We start from the raw sequence: 18,593 nt of genomic DNA on the forward strand, positions 1-18,593 counted from the left end.
TTTCCTCCCACTCTCCCCCCTCTCCTCTGCCAGGTGCCTCATCAGATTAGCATCACACGACGATGCTGGCAAGGCTCAAGCTCAGGCCCATGTGTTACTGTTGCTACCGCCGTCGTCGTGCCACCGACCGGCGGTTCAGCCCATGAAGCACATGATGTTTCTCGAGAGGCTGAGGATGAGGCACTTGAAGGATGCTCCAAAGCCACAACAAAGTAGACTTCCGGAAAGCAAAAGCAGGTGGGACGTGATGAGGGTTGTGAGATAGATTGGCGATTGAAGTCCCTGCTGATATTCAGTGCCTAGGGATTCCTGTCGTTTCTTAGGGGAAGAAAGTGGTTTTGAGGGAAAATTGAATTAGGGTTTTGAATTTAGAAAAATTCAAATTAGGGTTTTACAGTCGAGGCAAAACATGGAGATGACGTCGTTTAGGGGTATGCTAATTGGGTATGCTGGCAAGCCACGTCGGTCGAGGAAATTAACAAAATGTGGTCATGTTGAATTTTTGCCAACCCAATTGGCATTAGCACTTAAGTGATTATTTATTTTTTCAAGTGGCATTTAAGTGACTCGACAAGAAAAATTACACCACAGCCAGCGTCGTATGAAACTTTTAATACTCTAGTGTCTTTATCTCTAAATTTTTTAGTTTGACCAATTTAGTCCTCAACCTTTTAACTATTTTTCAATGTATCTTTCTAATTAATTTTGGTCGAAAATTTCTTTTTTCGTCAAGCCCGGGGACCGGCGAAAGAAAGTAGGAAAAAATGAAAAAAGTAAAAGGAAAGGAAAAAAATTAAGAAAATTAAAAAAAAATTAAAAAAGCCCTTCAACCATCCCACATAGGATAATTGGCGTTTACATCGGCAATTTTCAGAAAAAATTAGTTGGAGTAGGCTACATTATAAAATTGTTTAACAGTTCCAAAGTAAATTGGCTAAATTGAAATGTTTAAAATTGAATTGACCGCAATACAAAATGTTTAGAATTTTTTAGAAAATCATCACTTATTTTGCTATAATCAATTATTGCAAATATGATAATCATAAATAATGCTTGACCGCACTTATCCATCAACTCACGCCACTAATGCACTAATCACCCAAGCTACTTCGGCAAGGGCATATTGCCTCCCACCTCTTACTTCATGGTGTCTCTTGGTGGTGATCTTCAAATTTTAATTTCACCGTGATAAAACGCTTCATGATTCACTCGTTGCTCAATTCGATTGTTCTCATTCACATGAATATTTTTCCGGACATCGATATCGATCACAAGCTTTAAAGAGCACGAAAAAAAATCACGAATACTTGAAATTTAATTCGTATTCTATATCAATCGTCACGTATATGCATCCTTCAGGCGGCTGAAGTGCATTTTCTTTTCCAATTTTCAAAACCCAACAAAATGTCAAGAACGAGTTAGATTTCATCGTTGGAACACTCAAAGCAATTGCCTACTTTTTTGTGGGGGAAAGGTATCATCTCGTTCCAATAGAGAAAAGTCAACCCCAAGCAACGACCGGGACGCCATTTCTTACCATTTCTCATTGGTGCAAAGATGCGCATTAAATGCACAGCCAAATATAGAAACGCAAACTTCCCATTATCCCCTTTGACTAGACATTTTGAGCAAAATGAAATCAAACGGACTAAGACCCATGATTAAACGTGTCAACTGATTAAGGAAAAATACGAAATACAGGCTAAAAGTGCCATCATTTCAAACAAGAGCATGATCGAGGGCATTTTCGTCATTTTCTTTTTTAATTTCTATACTATTTTTCTTTTTTCCTATTTTTTTTCTTTTTCTTTTTTGTCCGTCTTTCTTGACGGTGGCCGGTCAACTAGCAAGAAGAAAAGGAAAAAAAAAGGAAAAAGGAAGAAAGTTAAAAAAATAAAGAAAATACTTTTGATCAGTCCCTTTCATGAAATAATGAGAACACTTCGAATCTTTATTTAAATTTTTTCTCTGATTAATTTTATTTGAATTAAGACAGTTCATAGCTAGTTTTAACGTGGTCTTTCAACCGCCAGTTGCGCGCGAGTCACGTCAACTTTGGGAAATAAGTTGATGTCCTCTGACTTTTAGACCACATGGAATTCCATCCATATGCACGACGGAAAAAAAAGGCGTGGTCAACACGTGTGGCGTGAGTGCATACACGTCTCGACCACGCCACACTGTATGATTAAAAAAAGAATAAAAAAATAATGCCCTTTTAGGGTTTAATTAAGCTGTTTTTAAAAGGGTTTTGTTGTCCTTATGACTTACAAGAGGTTTTTTTCTCCTTTTACGTAGTATATGTTGTGGAGCATAAGAACTCAATTTTTTGTCATGTTTATATAGTTATTACATCATGAATACCACATGAATATAATGAAACTCCATCCTTGAGTTGGAAAAAGACAAAAAAAAAAAATGTCATAATATAGCTGAATCTGAATGCTAGACATATCATTTGCATAGTAGTTAAAGAAATCAACACATAAACCTTAGCTAGTGCATTTGTGTTCACATGAATTTTGACCGAACTCTTGAATTCTTAATTCTTAACATACCGGATTGAAAAATTTTCCCGTCATATGCTATTAACTTAAATGTCGTGAACACGAATTACGAGGTTTTATACGGTGTTCCGTAAATTATTCTTTTATGAACTTAAGTCAAAACCGAAAAGGCAAAAAACAAGGATGATTCACGAATCCGACCTAGGTGTTGCTAGAAGAAAAACGACTATCTATTATATAAGGGGACCGTCCCTCCTCCCCTCCTGCCAAAAACGTAAGAGAGTTTTGAGTGCAGAGGAGTGAGAGATGGCAGAGAACCAGAGCAACGGAAACGGGAGTCTGAAGAGTTACGATGCTCACGTCCCGGAGATCAAGTTCACCAAGCTCTTCATCAATGGCGAGTTCGTCGACTCTGTCAAAGGTAGAAATTCACCAACTTTCTTGTCAAGTTCTTGCGCTGGCTTGATGAAGATTCATTACTCTGTTTCATGTTTCACCGCACTCTTCTCTCAGACAGATGTGCTCGTAAAGTTCTGTTCTTTGCTAGCTTATCCTTTTTCTAAAAAAGTTTAATAAAAAAAAAAAAAAAACTACGGTCGTGTCATGATCCGATTGCCCTGAAGTTGGTTTTGATCTCACTCGAGCTGTTCTGCTCTTGATGAGTGAAATTCACACGCTCTGTTCGGAGTACAGAAAAACAGAGCATCGAAAGGACAATGACCATCTGAATCAAGATGGACCCTTGAGAGAAATCTTGCATCGTATTGCAGTTGACCATTAGAAAAACTCGTTCAGTCCCCACAAATTCTTTTTCTCGTTGGTTTCTTCTTCTTCTTCTTCTTCTTCTTCTTTTCCCCTTTTGGGTTTCTAGTTTCCGATGGTGATCGAAACCGGATGAACAGGGAGGACATTGGAGACGATAGATCCAAGAAATGGACAAGTGACAGCGAGAGTTGCAGAGGGAGACGAAGAGGACGTGGATTTGGCCGTGAAAGCTGCCCGCCAGGCATTTGATCATGGACCTTGGCCCCGCCTTCCCGGCTACGTAACGTCCCCTGCCCCTTCAATTTATTGACTCGTCACCTTACAAAACGGCTTTAACTGTTTAGCATTTTCTATTAAAGTTAGCTATGCCGAAATAGTTATTTTCCTAATCTAGTATAAGCAACTGTAACATCGAAAAGAATACTTGTGCAACTGCAGCGTCTAGGGGCAAAATTATAAATTCTATTTAAGCGACTACGTCGTATGATTCATCGAAAAATCTTCTTCAACTTAGGCTTGATTTGTTTTGTGCAAAATGAATGGTTCGGAATAAATTTTCCCAAAGATGATTATTTGAATCGCTTAAAAAAATGAATAAACAAGCAAAAAAAATACTTTCACGTCCACGAAAGTATTTAGACATAAATTGTTATGTTGTTCAAAATAAAATATTTTCGGCATCATTTATTATCCGTGAAACTAACGGAGCATTGATTACAACGAAGACGTCAAATTTTCCTCCAAAGATATTTTCCAATTTTCAGTAACATTTTCTCAAATATTGGTCAAACCTGAGCAGTCCCTAATTTGGTGATTTCAAAGAGGCAAGCAAGAGAGGAGGGCGGCGTTGAGCCCTAAGAAATCAGGGAGGACCAACGAAATGAAAGTACCTTCTCCATGACTAATAATGGTTGAGATGATGACGATCAAAATACGATTTTGGGTAAAATAATAATAAAATTAATTATATTTTTGGGATTTATTTTTCATTTTCCCCTATCTTCCGGGGGGGGCCACAAAAGTACTTTTTTTTTTTTTTTGGTAAGGAAACAAAAGTACTTAATGGCCGTTGAATTTGGAAGTGTCCGACCCTATCAAGCAATACCATACGGACAAATGACAAGTTGTGAGCATTGAAAACATTGACATGTGATTCGATTGGTTTGTCGTGTGTTCTTTTGTGCTTTTGTGCTGATTGTGTAAAGTTGTCTGCAATTCCACGTTTAAAAAAGAAGAGACAAGGAACCAAAAAAAAAAAAAATCTTACATGTAGGCGGTTAGATGTTTGTTAACAAGTGTAATTTCGATAAAAATTGTATTCATAAGTGATTCGTGAATTTACGAATTAATTCTGGTGGTATTATCTTCTTAATTTTGATGGAAAAAGGAAGTTCTATCCAAATTCAAAACATAGTTTCCTGTGTGGAAGCCACATTTCATTCTGAATCCCAATGTTCATGAGCTTGAATTTTATATTACATTTGATTATAAATTTGATCAACAGCAAAGAGGAAGGATCATGTCGAAATTCGCGGACTTGATCGAAGAGAATATAGACGAGTTGGCCGCTCTAGACACTATCGATGCCGGGAAGCTATTCGGTATGGGCAAGGCCATGGACATCCCTCTTGCTGCCACATGTCTCAGGTACTATGCCGGCGCAGCGGACAAGATCCATGGCGAGGTATTGAAGATGTCGCGTGAGCTTCACGGTTACACGCTGCGGGAGCCGGTCGGCGTGGTCGGGCACATCATCCCTTGGAACTTCCCGACCACCATGTTCTTTGTCAAGGTCGCCCCGGCACCGGCGGCCGGTTGCACCATGGTCGTGAAGCCCGCTGAGCAAACCCCTCTGTCGGCTCTCTTTTACGCTCATTTGGCTAAGAAGGTACGTCAATATTGACGTGGGAAAGACGTTTTTCGAGAGCAGAAATCATTTTTTCTATCATGCAATTGTATTAATAAATGGATAATTTAATTATTTGGAATTAGTTCAGTAGACACATCGAAATAATTTCGTCATTTATTAGTCTAGAAGTGATGGTTAAGCAAGTGGACACACGCTTTGAATATCTGTTATGTCATAACAAAGTTGTTGTAGAAAACGATTGTCGAAAAAAAGAAGGGGAGGATACACATGAAAATTATCCAGGTAAATTTTCTGCCTTTAAATCTTGGTTTGCTTTTTATCAGGCCGGTGTTCCCGATGGAGTGATCAATGTCATAACCGGTTTTGGACCGACGGCCGGTGCGGCGATAAGCAGTCATATGGACATTGATATGGTACGATCCCAAGTTCTTTCTTTCATGGAAATTTGATGTGCTCATGAGTTTTCAGCTTGGACTAATGCAACTTGCAAAACCTCACTTCGGGTCAGTTTTACGGGATCTACGGAAGTAGGACGCATGGTGATGCAGGCTGCGGCGACAAGCAACTTGAAACAAGTGTCCCTCGAATTGGGCGGGAAATCGCCTCTCATAGTCTTTGATGATGCCGATTTAGATACCGCTACCGATCTTGCTCTGACTAGTATCCTCTTTAACAAGGTAAGGTGTTTGATTTTTTTTTTGGAGTTTGCGAAAACAAAGAATAAGCTCCGAATGCCCGACATCATGATGGTTTCTTGATTGAACCCTCTGTTTCAGGGAGAAATATGTGTTGCGGGCTCTCGTGTCTATGTTCAGGAAGGGATCTGTGAAGAGTTTGAGAAGAAGCTAGTGGCGAAGGCGAAGACTTGGTCGGTCGGCGACCCGTTTGATCCTAATGTCCGTCAAGGACCGCAGGTAAGAGCGAATCCTAGCATGAAGCAAGAATCGGCTAGATTGTTCGATAAAGCTTATGGTAGACAATTAGCCTGACACGAATTGTGGTAAATCCTAGGTCAATAAGAAACAGTTTGAGAAGATACTTTCTTACATCGAGCATGGAAAGAGAGAAGGAGCCACTCTTTTGACCGGGGGCGAGCGTATGGGCACCGAAGGGTATTACATTAAGCCAACAATTTTCACAAATGTTAAGGTACACTATCAATCCACAGCACGTTCCTTAAAGAACATGCGGCTTTGCTTTGAGAGGAACTAAACTTCTGTCTATTTTGCGCTGTCCTCGAACTCTCTGGTTCCATCAGGAGGACAACATGATCGTGAAGGACGAGATTTTCGGCCCCGTCATGTCGCTCATGAAATTCAAGTGAGTATGCCCCACTGTTGGTCTCCAAAGCTATTGGTTCGACGCAATTGAGCCACTACTCTTTGTGGCTGGAACAAACACAGAGAACTATTATAGTACATTGTGCGACATTCATCATTTTACGGAGGATTGCAGGACCGTGGAGGAGGCAATCAAGAGGGCCAACGACACGAGGTACGGTCTAGCGGCAGGGATTCTGACGAAGAACATAGATCTGGCGAACACGGTCTCGAGGTCAATCCGAGCTGGCGTCATCTGGATAAACTGCTACTTTGCGTTCGACAACGACTGCCCTTATGGTGGCTACAAGATGAGCGGCTTCGGGAGAGATCTCGGTTTGGATGCCCTCCACAAGTACCTACATGTTAAATCCGTTGTGACCCCGATTTATAACTCTCCCTGGCTTTGAGAGAATTTTTGTGGGAACGATTTATAACTCTCCCTGGCTTTGCAACACATGGCGGCTCAAACAATGTGTAATTCAGAATTATGAGGTATAATTACAAGAAACAGAATGCAGATCATTTTGGCGCACAGATGACGTTAACAGTTTCATGCTACGAAAGGGGCAGCTGTTGTGTGTAGGGGTGGCAAAACTGAACCAAAAACCGAACCTAAAACTGAACTAAATCAAACTGAACTAAAATTTCTTATATTTTCAGTTCAGTTCAATTTTCAGTCCAGATAGTATAACGAACTGCAATTTTTTTCTTGGTTCAGTTTTTTTTGGGTTCGGTTCAGTTAACTGAACCGAACCATTTAAAATATGAAGTCAGAGCGCGACATCAATCACCTTCCTTGCTTTTGCTCTCTCGCTGCGCTGGGTGTGTTCTAGGTTTCGTCATCGCCATCGCATCTCACTTTGAAGCTTTTTTGCTTCGAGAGGCACTTTCTCGATCCTCTCTCTCTCCTCATTGGCTTCTTACCGTTCAGCGTTGGCCATTTGAAGGGCAGAGAAGAGATGAAGATAGGGGCCTCGTGTCTACCACCAAATGCCGCTCGCGCTTTGCCCTCTTGTTGGAGCTTCGCTTTCGAGTCTCTCGATCGTCCCGTCCACAAGAGCCGATTGTGGTTCCAAAGGTTCTTGTTTTCTTTCGTGTTCGTCGTGCTCGTCTGCGATTGTCTTGAGGGAAGCTTTTTGCTTCCAGAGAAACTTTCTTAATACTCTGTCTCAATGGACGAAATTGATGATTATGAACGGTTGAGAATTAGGGGTTTTGTGAAGAAGAAGAAGATGGACCAAATTGATTATTCTGAGCTGTTGAGAATTAGGGGTTTTGCGAAGAAGAAGAAGGTGGGTTTCGGGTGGGGGAGAGGGAAACTAGAGAAGAGAGTGAAGAGAAGGGGGCGGCTTGGGATACAGCTGTCTGAGGTGGGGGCCGGTTTCCGCTTGGGATACTTTTGAGTTGCACTATTTACCGAAAACTGAAAACTGAACTGGACCAAACCGAACCGAACTGAAAAATTCAGTTCGGTTCGGTTCGGTTCAGAATGTGTTTTGGTTCAATTTAAGTATATTCTTTAGTGGTTCGGTTCAGTTTGATTTTTTAGAAAACCGAACTGAACTGCACCATTGACACCCCTAGTTGTGTGCAATTTATGTGTTGTCTACGTCAAGAGTTTTCCGGTGCTTGTTTCACCCAGAAAGCGAAAAAAATAAGGGGTTCTGCGTTGATCCAGGATGGGAAACTACTTGGCTTGAAATTGGAAGAAAATCGAGAGGAAGTCCTGGAATTTTAAGGTGCGGGAGTAATATATCAATAGGAAACACGATAAAAGGTAAATAATAAATTGGGAAAATTTTAAAAAAAGGCCTGAAGTGGGCCTTGTTTGCAATGGGGCCTGAAGCGCTCAAATTGTTTTAAAAAGGACATGACCGAAGGGCATTTTCGTCCTTTCATTTTTTTGGTTTTGTATTCTTTTTCTTTTTTCGTTTCTTTTCTTTTTTTTTCCTTTTTGCCTTTTCTTTTTCCTTTTCTTTTTTCTCCCCTCCCGTCCCAGGCCATCACCAGCCTTAGGGGCCACCCTCGCCCAACCCGGTGTTGCACAAGCCGGCATCTCGCTACCCTCGCTCGGGCCGGCGTCCGGCAAAGGCAAGGGGACCCCTCGCTTGCCCAAGCGAGGATTACCTCACCAGGGTGACGGCAGCCCTAGTTAGACGCCGGCGCAAGGGCAGCCCTTGCCCGACGTTGGCCCAAGCGAGGGTGGTCCGAGGTTGGCGATGGCCTAGGGAGGGGAGGAAGAAAAAAAAGAAAAAAGAAAAAAAAAAAGAAAAGAGAAGGCAAAAAGAAAAAAGAAAAAAATAGAAATGACGAAAAAATAGAAAAACAAAACTCAAAAAATGAAAAGAGGAAAATGCCCCTTAGTCGGGCCCTTATTTGAAACAAAGTCAACTTCATGTCCTTATTTGAGAATGTGAAGGCAATTCATATCCTTATTTGAAAATTTTCCTCATATATTTAATTAACCGTATTTGGGAATCTCCGAGATTTTAGGCATGTTTTTCGTTCGTTAATCATCATTTTAGAAAGCTACTAATGGAACCTCGGATTGGACAGCAAAAGCACAGTAATCCGGCTCCCTCCTCTCCACATGGCTTTATTCTATACCTAAACCCCTATGTGTTGATGTCGAAAACTTTGATTTATTTGGTGTTTCAAAGTAACGAAAGTCTATTTTCCGACCAAAAATGAATAGTCATTTGACATTGAAATCGACAGATCCTCTTGTCCTCTAATTTCAACACATAATTGTAATTTGTGGTCGCCTGGCAACAGTCCTTGTTACTAATTCCTCTCGCCTATAATTCTTTTGGTGGCCTGTCTATTTCTGGGTATCCCTCAAATCGATTTCCTTGTTTGTTGATGACTTATTGGACTATACGATTCCACCGGACCACCTCACCTGTGGCTGGTCATCAACCATCACCATAATCGGCGACCGGCTGAAGAAGAAGGAAAAACTAAAAAGAAAAATATAAAAAAGATAAGAAAGATAATTAGAAATTTAATTTTTTAAAAAAAGAAAGTGAAAAATAAAAAGAAATCAAAATAACGAAATAGAATGTATGGAGAACTACGTGCTTGATATGGTGAAAGAAAGAGAAGGGAAAATGATTTTCTTTTTTCAAAAAGAGGAAAATATTTTCTCCGCTTTTGAATATGTTTGCGTTGACTAATTTTTTTTATGAACCAAATGCTCGAAAATGAAAAAATATATATTTTCTTGAAAGTTGTTTTACGTGAAACAAATGAAACCTTAGTGCAATGTGATTTCTAGTTCATGCTCGTCACTTCGTGAGTGAAGCAATAACAAATTTATACTAGATGATTTCCATGCATCCATGGGATTAGTTGACCATTTAGGTGGCTAGTATTATCAAGGCTAGCTGGCTGAGGATATATGAAAATGCCATCTTGAAGCTTACCTGCTCTAACAAGCAAACTGGAATGAAAATGACGAGATAATTTTCTATGGTTCCGTTTGTTTTGCGCAAAAGAAATGATTTGAAAAATATTTTCTTAAAATTAATCGCTATTTCGCTTATAAAAATGAATGAATGAATTTTTTTCATTATCCTCGAAAATGCTTATACATAAATTGTTGTCGATAATAGATTTTTTTTCATTGGCTAATTATTTTAAGAAATATAAGAGATCATTTTAAAAAAAATTCTAAATCATTTAGGGCGCACATGGCAACACTTCTACTTCAAAATTAACCTCTGGCCGGAAGTTGATTTTTTTACTTATACTCAGAAGTAGAAGTTAATTTTTCTACTTCTGCTCTAGAAGTTGATTTCTTATCAAAGAAATTCATTTGGTAACAATCGAAAATTTCTACTTTTGAAATATTATCAATAGAAAATCTTCTACGAAAAATTATTGTCGGCAGCCAAAAAATTTCTACTTCATTTTTAAACTTTTGAAATTTCTTTAAAAAATAATTTTTATTATTGAAAAATATTATTTACTTTTAAAATAAAAAATATTATGTATTTTTACTTTGGTCATAGGAGACGGCAATTCGAAAGCGGTGGCTAGCGAATCAATGGTCAAAGGTTGGCGGTGGTGGTCAACGGTTGGTGGCGGTCAACGGTGGACGGTGGTTGGCGACAGGGGGCGGCAACTAGCGAAGGTAGGCAGTGGTCGATGGTTAGCGACGGTCGGCGAAGATCGGTGGTGGGCAATGGCGATGTTGGTTGGCAGGTGGCGGTGGTCACGGGCGGCGATGAACGGCAGCCGGCGGAGGTCGGATGTGGACGGTGGTTGGTAGCGAGGGACAGTCGGTAGGTGGCGGCGATGGGTAGCAATCGGTGGAGGTCCGTGGTGGGCAACGGCGGGTGATGGTCGGTGGTTGACAACGAGGGCCGTGGTCAGTGGTAGGTAGCGGTGGAGGTTGGCGGAGGCCGATGTGGTAAAAAAGAGAGTGGGGGTATAATGAAAAGAAGATGAGGCGATAAGTACTTCTTGAGTTAAGAAGCAATTCTTTTTAACCTCTCAAATTGGGGGAAAAACAATTTCAGAAGTGAAAACTTACCTCAGAAGTAGAAATTTCTTTCGGAAATAGAAATTTTTACCAAACAGATTTCTACTTGAGAAGTTACATTATTAAACGGATTTCCGCTCCAGAAACACTTCTAACCAGAAATTTACTTTCAGAAGTGTTGCCATGCATTCTTATTTTCCGCATCGCACCCTTATTTTCTGTAGAAAACAAACGGAGCAAGCATGAGGCTTTTATTGGAGGAAATTCCTCCAATTGGTTGTAATCCTCCAAGATGCGATGAAGGAAAATATTAGCCCATTTTTCAATGCTTGACATCCTAACCAAGATGTGAAATAGCGAAACATATATGGTGCAAATAAAAGAACGTACAAGTAGTTAATTAAATAATTAGGGAATGAATGATAAACTTCAATATTGTTCGAAAATCCAATCCAAAAACTTAAACCGATATATATACAAAGACCACATAATTATAAAGAGCATTTAGGACCCGTTGTCAAGTAATGTGTGAGAAATACTTCAACAAATGACATTTAGGACCCAATGTCCGCATCGGTGAATTCTGGCCATAATTGATCGGATAGACTCAATAGAAAAAACATGAAAATATTTAAGAATTAATTGATATAATTAAAAAATTTAAGACTAAATTGTCGAAAAAGTAACAAATTTATGACTTTTAGGAAAATTTTCTCCGCCTGAGAGTCTTCGAGCAAGAGGGAGTGACGATTAAGATACGAAAGGCAGGTGGGTCCGTTTCTAATAGCTTGAGACTTTTTTAATACACATGGATGTGCATATTATGAAGAAAAGATTCCCTACCTTCCATGATTATAATAAAGCTAGCCCGTCGTCCCGTTCGATGCTCCGGCAGAAAACTAGCAATATCTTGCGCATGACGTTTGAGCCATAAGTATCAATCAATTAAATTGGTTCGTTCACGTCAGATTGTTTGTGTCTTCTCACCAATTATGTTGCACATCGAAGATATTAAACTCCTAACCTAGTTGATCGAGGGGTCTCCTGTGATTACATGTTTTTCACGTTATATCCCCTCAACTTAAGTAGCGCCTGTGCGAATTACTAGCCCTTATCCAATGCCATTCAACGAGCATCTTTTTGTGTTGCAGCTAATCTTTCGTCTCGTCACTTGTAATCAATGGATAAAGAGAAATTTGTTTTAAAAGTCTTAAACTTATTGTATGGTGGCATATTCAATCGTAAATATTTCGATTGTGCCAATTGAGTCCTTAACTTTTTGAGGGCTTGTCAATTCAATTCAGTCATAAATTTTTTAATTGTGCCAATGGAGTTCTTTCTTTTGACAATTTGTAAATTTAGCAAACATTTTCACGATTTGCCAATATATGACTAAATTGGCACAATTGAAATGTTTAGGACTAAATTGGCAAATTATTAAAAATTTTAGGTCAAAATTGATATAATTAAAAAGGTTTAAGACTTAATTGGCCGCCGTAAATTAAGTTTAGGAATCTTTGGACAATTATTGGTGGAAAGTGTATCTTTCCTAAACACGCCTGCGCGGATGCCCCGCTTTTGGGCTTACCGGGTAACAACCCTTAATATTTCGTCAATGAAATTTCTTTACGACCCCCCACCCAAGCCCAAAAAAAAAAAAAAAAGGAATACGCCTGCGTGTTGCAAGAAGGAAAATGACTTATCTACTATATAAAGAGACCCTTAAGAGATTCTGAGTGCAGAGAAGAGAGAGATGGCGGAGAACCAGAGCAATGCAAACGGGAGTCCGAAGACTTACGATGATCTTGTTCCAGAGATCAAGTTCACTAAGCTCTTCATCAATGGCAAGTTCGTCGACTCTGTCAAAGGTAGGATTCGCCGGTTTTCTCGTCGAGTTTTTTGGCGCTGCCTCGAGGAAGATCCATTCCTTTGGTTTCCCGTTTCCCCCGCACTCTTCTCACAGAAAGATGCGCTCTTCTGTTCTAGCTAGCTTAATACTTTCTTCTCAGGAAGGGGAAAAAGAATAAAGTTGCGCCGTAAACAAACCATTCTGTAGCGTCTCATTCGAGCAGTTCTCTTTCTGATGAATACAATTCGATGCTCTGTTCCGAAGTACAGAAAACAGAGGATTTAAAGGAAAACGACCCCCTGAATCACGATTGACCTTGACAGAGAGTCGCACTCCTAACAAAACCTTCTTCTTCTGCTGAAGTTTCTAATGTGTTATGGTGATTGAAACTGGATGAACAGGGAGGACATTGGAGACGATAGATCCAAGAAATGGACAAGTGACGGCGAGAGTTGCAGAGGGAGACAAAGAGGACGTGGATTTGGCCGTGAAAGCTGCCCGCCGAGCATTTGACCACGGCCCTTGGCCGCGCATGCCCGGCTACGTACGTCCCCTCCCTTCCTTTTTCCATCAAATTAAAAATAGACAATGCCACTAGGAACCATTTCACAAAATTCCCCCCAGGAATTTGATTTTATCGACACGACGCGATTAATTCTAGCCAGAATCATTCACTAAATCGACACTTCATTTAGTAAATCGATTTTCGTGTTTGTCTTTCCCTTTCATCTTGACAATGGAATCGTTGACGGGTTCGAGCGTAATCTCAACACTAAGAAAAATAACGGGTGAATACCAACTACCAAGTAAAATCTATATGAGTCAAGAGCATAAAGTGCAGTGTCCCAAAGCTAACTCTTCAGTTCATGAGCAGAATCTTTTTGGCTTTCTAGGAGAAAAAATAAGAACGCTGCCAGTCTAACAGTTTATCAGTACTGTCAATTATTTTTTATCATACGATCTCCCAATTAATGAATGTTTTATACAAAACATGCAGTAATGGTACGTGAATCTACAGTTGAGATTGTATCATTCTTGACAGCATTGTCGGTGAAGCATTTCCCAAAAAATAATGCCCTAACAAAAATTCCAAAATCATCAAATTAGCAATATTAGTGGGTTTCTTATGAGCTGTACAAAGTTCTGTGCGATGGCACACCATTTAGCAATGACACATTAATAACACCAATTAATTAGAATACAGATATTCGAAATCTAAACAAAAAAAAAAATCGATGGAGATTATTATAATCCCAATCATGTCGTGAGGCGATTAATTTACATCCAACAGACATTGAGACTTTTTTTCTTGGTGGGATTCTTCGACCAAACACAGAGGCTAGAGTACATATAATAAACTTAAAAGATGTTTCCTAATTTATTCACAGAGCTGCAGTTGTACAGTTTCTTCTTTTTTTTTTTTGGTGATGATGTTTAGGAAATTGAATATTTTAAGGTAGCTAACTTTTAGTACTTTCCGGAATGAGTCATTCATATCGAGATAAAAATGAATGATAAAGTTTGCCCATTCTTAAAATTCTTAACATGTGATTGGCTTACTTAATAACTATTCTAAGGCACCGTTTGTTTTTATTGAAAAATGAATGATTTGAAAAATATTTTTATGTAAGTAATAATTTGTTTCGATTGAAAATATTTTCATTATCAATAACAATTTTTCTAAATATTTCTATGAATAATGAAAATATTTTTCATATAATCATTTTTATAAGCGATACAAACGATCATTTTCACTTTTTAAATCATTCATTTTTCCCGCGGAACAAACGAAGACTTAGTTTTTCACATTTGTTTCAAGCACTTGGAATGCCTCTTTTGACTACTAGTCATCAAACATGTGGGTCAATTCACATCGGGTTGAAAATAATCCCACCCAAATTGACCCTTTTAACTTTTTTGACTCATTTTCATATAATACAAATCTAGTGTCATATACCTAACACAACGCATACCCAACCCCTCATATATTGCTAAATTACTTTCATATTTAACCCAATTTACCCAAACTAAAGTAAAAGTGCGGAGTAAGCGATCGTGAAATCAGGTGAGAGAGAGTTATAGATTTGGATTGGGTTTAAGAAAGTTGTGAACCTATATAACAACTATATTATTTTGGGTTTTACCATTCTAAACCTATTTATGACTTATTTACAGGATATAGATAACACGTATAACAACTCAGCCCATCAAATATGAGTTAAGAATGAGTAACCCATTTTTTTTTCTTAAAGGTTTATGACATGTTTTGACATGTCTAGTTCTAGCATTTTTGCTAGGAACATAAGCTTTTGGTTCATTTTCTTGCGTATAGAGAAGCATACTGGATGATACATGCCTAGTGTTATCTCAATACAATATGCTAGAATAATCGGATTACAAAACGATCTGTCAAATTATAAGGTTCTTGAATGTGGCTCACTTGTTTAAAAGATCACTTATAGTTTGACACATCACTTAGTAAATTAACTTTTGGAATCAGTTTGAATAAGTGTAGCATTGTTCGATTTCAATTAGTAACACATCTTGGACCGAAAAAAATTTAGTAACGTAAGTCCTTTTTTTTGTTTCATGTCTTTTAATTTTCGTTTCACATCGCTAAATTTATGTAGTTCTATCTAAACCTCCAAAACATAGTTTAGCCGCATTTCATTCTGGATTCTATTGTTCACGTATTTGCACTTTTGTATGACCTATGACTATGAATCATATCACTAGCAAAGGGGCAGGATCATGTCGAAATTCGCGGACTTAATCGAAGAGCACATAGATGAACTGGCAGCTTTGGACACTATAAATGGGGGGAAGCTATTCAGCTCCGGCAAGGCCTTGGAAATCCCTCACGCAGCCACGCTGCTCAGGTACTACGCCGGCGCAACGGACAAGATACACGGCGAGGTACTAAAGATGTCACATGAGCTTCAAGGGTACACACTGCGGGAGCCGGTTGGCGTGGTTGGGCACATCATCCCCTGGAATGCCCCGACCACCGTGTTCATGATGAAGGTTGCGCCCGCACTGGCGGCTGGTTGTACCATGGTTGTGAAGCCCGCCGAGCAAACCCCTCTATCAGCTCTCTTTTACGCTAGCCTGGCTAAGAAGGTATGTCAATCTGACTCAAAAAAGTTAAGTTGTAAGAGCATAAGTCATTTTTCTAGCATATAATTGTACTAATAAGCAAGTCTTAATTTCTAACAATTAGTTTTCACTGGACAAAATGAAAGAATCTGGTTATTTGTTAGTCTAGAAGTGATGGTTAAGCTTTCTAGTAATAATGTTCCACTGGTTTTGAATCAAAATTCTGAATACAGCAATACAATAGCAGCTGAAAACCCTATTTTGAACATTATGTCAGGAAAAAAGAGAGGATATACCAGGAAATTGATGAGGTAATTTTTCTGCCTAAAATCTTGGTTTGCTTTTCATCAGGCCGGTATTCCTGATGGAGTGATCAATGTCGTAAACGGTTTTGGACCGACGGCCGGTGCGGCGATAAGCAGTCATATGGACATTGATATGGTACGAATATGAGTTCTTTCTTTGGGATGACACAACATCGGTTGAACTTGATATAAATATGCTTGTCGATTTTTAGCTTTTGAATGATGTGGCATTCAAACCTCACTTCAGGTCAGTTTTATGGGGTCTACGGAAGTAGGACGCATAGTGATGCAGGCCGCGGCGATGAGCAATTTGAAACAAGTTTCGCTTGAATTGGATGGGAAATCGCCTCTTATAGTATTTGATGATGCTGATTTAGATAGCGCTGCTAATCTTGCTCTTACGGGTATCCTGTTAAACAAGGTACAGTGTCTGAACTTTTTATGGCAATTGCGAAAACAAAGATAAGCTCCCAATACTTGAAATCATGACGGTTTCTCGATTCCACTCTCTGTTTGGGGAGAAATAGGCTTAAGTACACCCCAAGTGCCATAAGTTGTGTACGGCGCTCACTTTAGTGCCAAAACTTTCAAATCAATTACTTTAGTGCTAAGTTTTTGTAACTTCGATCACTTAAGTGCCAACTTCTTTTAAAAACGATCACTTTAGTGCCGTAGCTAACGTGGCTTGCCGAAAATTCGACACGTGGTATTTTTTTTATTAATATTTGAGATGACGTGGCTCGGTGAATTTGGCACTAAAGTGATCGTTTTTTAAAAACATTGGCACTTAAATGATCGTTTTAAAAAAAAGTTAGCACTTAAGTGATCGTTTTGAAAGTTTTGGCACTGAAGTGATCGAAGTTACAAAAACTTAGCACTAAAGTGATCGATTTGAAAGTTTTGGCACTAAAATGAGCGCCGTACACAATTTATGGCACTTGGGGTGTACTTAAGCTGGGAGAAATATGTGTTGCAGGCTCTCGTGTCTATGTTCAGGAAGGGATCTATGAAGAGTTCGAGAAGAAGCTAGTGGCGAAGGTGAAGGCTTGGTCGGTCAGCGACCCGTTTGATCCAAACGTCCGTCAAGGACCGCAGGTAAGAACGAACAAAATCAAGTAGCAAGAACAAGCTAGATCTTGTGATTAAGCATATGGTTGAAAATTAGCCTGACACGAATCACGGAAAATTCTAGGTCGATAAGAAGCAGTTTGTGAAGATACTTTCTTACATCGAGCATGGAAAGAGGGAAGGAGCCTCGCTTTTGACTGGCGGTGCGCCTCTGGGCACCATAGGGTACTATGGAGGAGGCACATTGTGCAGCATTCATCATTTTGTGGCGGATTGCAGGACTGTGGAGGAGGCAATCAAGAGGGCCAACGATACGAGGTACGGTCTAGCGGCGGGGGTTCTGACGAAGAACATAGATCTGGCGAACACGTCTCGAGGTCCATCCGAGCGGGCGTGATCTGGATAAACTGCTACTTTGCGTTCAACAATGACTGTCCTATAGGTGGCTACAAGATGAGCGGCTTCGGGAGAGATTTGGGCTTGGATGCTCTCTACAAATACCTACATGTCAAATCTGTCGTGACCCCGATTTACAATTCTCCCTGGCTTTGAGAGAACAATGGAGGGAAAAGTACTTTGCATCATACGGTGGCTCAAATAATGTTGTAACTCAGAATTACGAGTTTAATTTTACAACAAACAGAATTCACACGATGTTAAGGGTTTCTAGCTACGCTTACTGTTGCACGATCTTGGAGATTTTAAGGCTACGTTGATGATCATTTTCTAGCCAAAGTTACAACTTCCGAGGCCATCCGATTTGCCAACCGTTACTCGGCATTGCAAACACTGCTGCTACGTCAACTGTGGATGGATCTACTTGTTCACGGTGTCGAAACTAACTTTCAGTTGATGAGATTTGAAACAGCGGACCTCCGACTCGGAGGGTGCCCTCCAACCTTCCTCACCAAAAAAAACAAAAAAGCAAAGTAACGCGTTGAATGGAACTTAATGAGAAAAGTGTATGCTAACACTCTGAACCAGATTGGAAAAAGAAGAAAGGAAGAAAGAAAAGGAGAGAAGGAGAACAAAAATGAACTCCGCAGCAATCATAGATAAGACTTTTTTTTCAAGATCAGTTTATGCAGTAAGTCGGGAATATGCAATCGTCTTTCGAATGAACATAATCTTGCGTTCATGAAGAAAGTTCGGGAATTACTAAATATGCGACTCTAGTCGAAAGGGGCATGAGAACGGGAAAGTGGACGATTCTCTTTAGAAAGCAAACAGCACCTAGCATAGCCATCGGTCAAAAGGCACTCTTGACTAATAATATGAACGCACTACCTCGTTCAATGGTCAAAACGAAATTTATGGAGATGGTA

General features: G+C 39.6%; 1 protein-coding gene and 1 pseudogene across 1 annotated transcript; both read left to right on the forward strand.

Annotated features, from left to right (window-relative positions):
- Positions 1 to 2,763: 2,763 nt before the first annotated feature.
- Positions 2,764 to 6,884, forward strand: LOC115732859 (aldehyde dehydrogenase family 2 member C4-like). Its single transcript, XM_048277401.1, has 9 exons — positions 2,764 to 2,928; positions 3,410 to 3,552; positions 4,777 to 5,160; positions 5,466 to 5,555; positions 5,646 to 5,819; positions 5,919 to 6,056; positions 6,154 to 6,291; positions 6,401 to 6,462; positions 6,598 to 6,884. The coding sequence occupies exons 1-9, from the start codon at positions 2,814 to 2,816 to the stop codon at positions 6,869 to 6,871; spliced, it is 1,518 nt and encodes a 505-aa protein (XP_048133358.1). The 5' UTR covers positions 2,764 to 2,813; the 3' UTR covers positions 6,872 to 6,884.
- A 5,797-nt stretch (positions 6,885 to 12,681) lies between these two features.
- LOC125314616 lies at positions 12,682 to 17,941 on the forward strand (annotated as a pseudogene).
- The last annotated feature ends 652 nt before the right edge of the window (positions 17,942 to 18,593 follow it).

Source organism: Rhodamnia argentea, chromosome 4 (assembly GCF_020921035.1).
Source record: "Rhodamnia argentea isolate NSW1041297 chromosome 4, ASM2092103v1, whole genome shotgun sequence".
Taxonomy (NCBI): Eukaryota; Viridiplantae; Streptophyta; class Magnoliopsida; order Myrtales; family Myrtaceae; genus Rhodamnia; species Rhodamnia argentea.